Genomic DNA, 1,116 nt, shown 5'->3' on the forward strand with positions numbered 1-1,116 from the left:
GTCCGTCACAACAACAGTATAAACGGCCTCCGTGTCCCAGGTACCGTCCACATCAGCGAGCTCGAAACGCAGTTCATCGAGGGTAACGTCAGCAATCATTCCGGAGAAAACCGAGTTAGGAAGCGAGTACCTGTTAAGAGGACCCTCGTGCAGTTTCCGATTAACTTCCAAAGTTTTGCCTTCCACAGCCCACTCCGACCGGTCTCTGATCTCTTCCATGAAGCAGATGGCGGCTTCGGCGGATCGAAACTCGACGGACAACGTTTCACCCGATGTGCCAGCGCTACTGTAGTCAGTGAGCGATTGGCACAATGTACTAAAGCGAGTGTTGTCGAAGTTTGCCACGGTCACAGCTGGGTAAACGTCAAAAGGAAGCTCAGTCCACCTCGAAAGAGCGGCCAGAGGGCAGTTAGGTACATAGCGGTAGTTCTCATCAAACTTAAAGGCATCCTCATGATCCAAAAACGCAGTGACCCAAAAAGCCTGCCCTTCCGACCCTTCAGGAGCCAACCCGCATTGTTGAGCAGATTGATAGATCAACTGCACTGTCGAGCCCTCCTTCTTGATGACCGCGTACTCGTAGAGATCTGATCCCATTGCAAATAATGACGGTTAGGTATTGTGGGCACGTATTGATGGGCACGTATTGCGTAGGCACGTATTGCATTACGTCGAAGCGTCGTCTTGTTCCAGGTCAGTAACAGAATCAACTCAATTTACCTCTCTGAATCCGCTCACTTCGTACCTCTCTGAGGGCCAGACCACCTAGACCCTACTCCGAAACGTAGTCGCTCTCCAACTGCTAGCGCGCGTCTTTCCACTCCTCCGGTACTGTCGCCGCCGTCCCAGCCAAGCGAATATGCACACAGTCAATGTTGGGTCGGCGACTGCGCTACTAGCGGAATACACGCACGTCGCGTAAACATTAGTCCTTGTTCTACGTTTGGTAGCTAGGATGCCTGAATTCTTTAGAGAGCAGTTGGGTCGCCAAGTTCTCAGCCAACAAGCTTTCATCTGCCATTCCACACATCCCCTTCCTTGATGTGGTCGAGTGTGGACTCGTCCGTCACAACAACAGTATAAACGGCCTCCGTGTCCCAGGTACCGTCCACATCA

General features: G+C 52.1%; 1 protein-coding gene across 2 annotated transcripts; it reads right to left on the reverse strand.

Moving 5' to 3' along the window:
- Positions 1 to 597, reverse strand: KVP17_001546 (uncharacterized protein; the record flags this gene model as incomplete). 2 transcript variants are annotated; one of them, XM_068517047.1, is made up of 1 exon in its annotated part: positions 1 to 597. In XM_068517047.1, a coding segment is annotated over one exon (597 nt), but the record flags the coding sequence as incomplete, so codon positions are not given. The 2 variants fall into 2 exon arrangements, with proteins under 2 accessions (XP_068379370.1, XP_068379369.1); XM_068517046.1 differs by having other exon boundaries at positions 10 to 597.
- Positions 598 to 1,116: the final 519 nt, after the last annotated feature.

The sequence above is a fragment of a genome (genome assembly GCF_019968985.1).
Source record: "MAG: Porospora cf. gigantea B chromosome Unknown PgB_NODE_11592_length_1116_cov_4.77191, whole genome shotgun sequence".
NCBI lineage: Eukaryota > Apicomplexa > Conoidasida > Eugregarinorida > Porosporidae > Porospora > Porospora cf. gigantea B.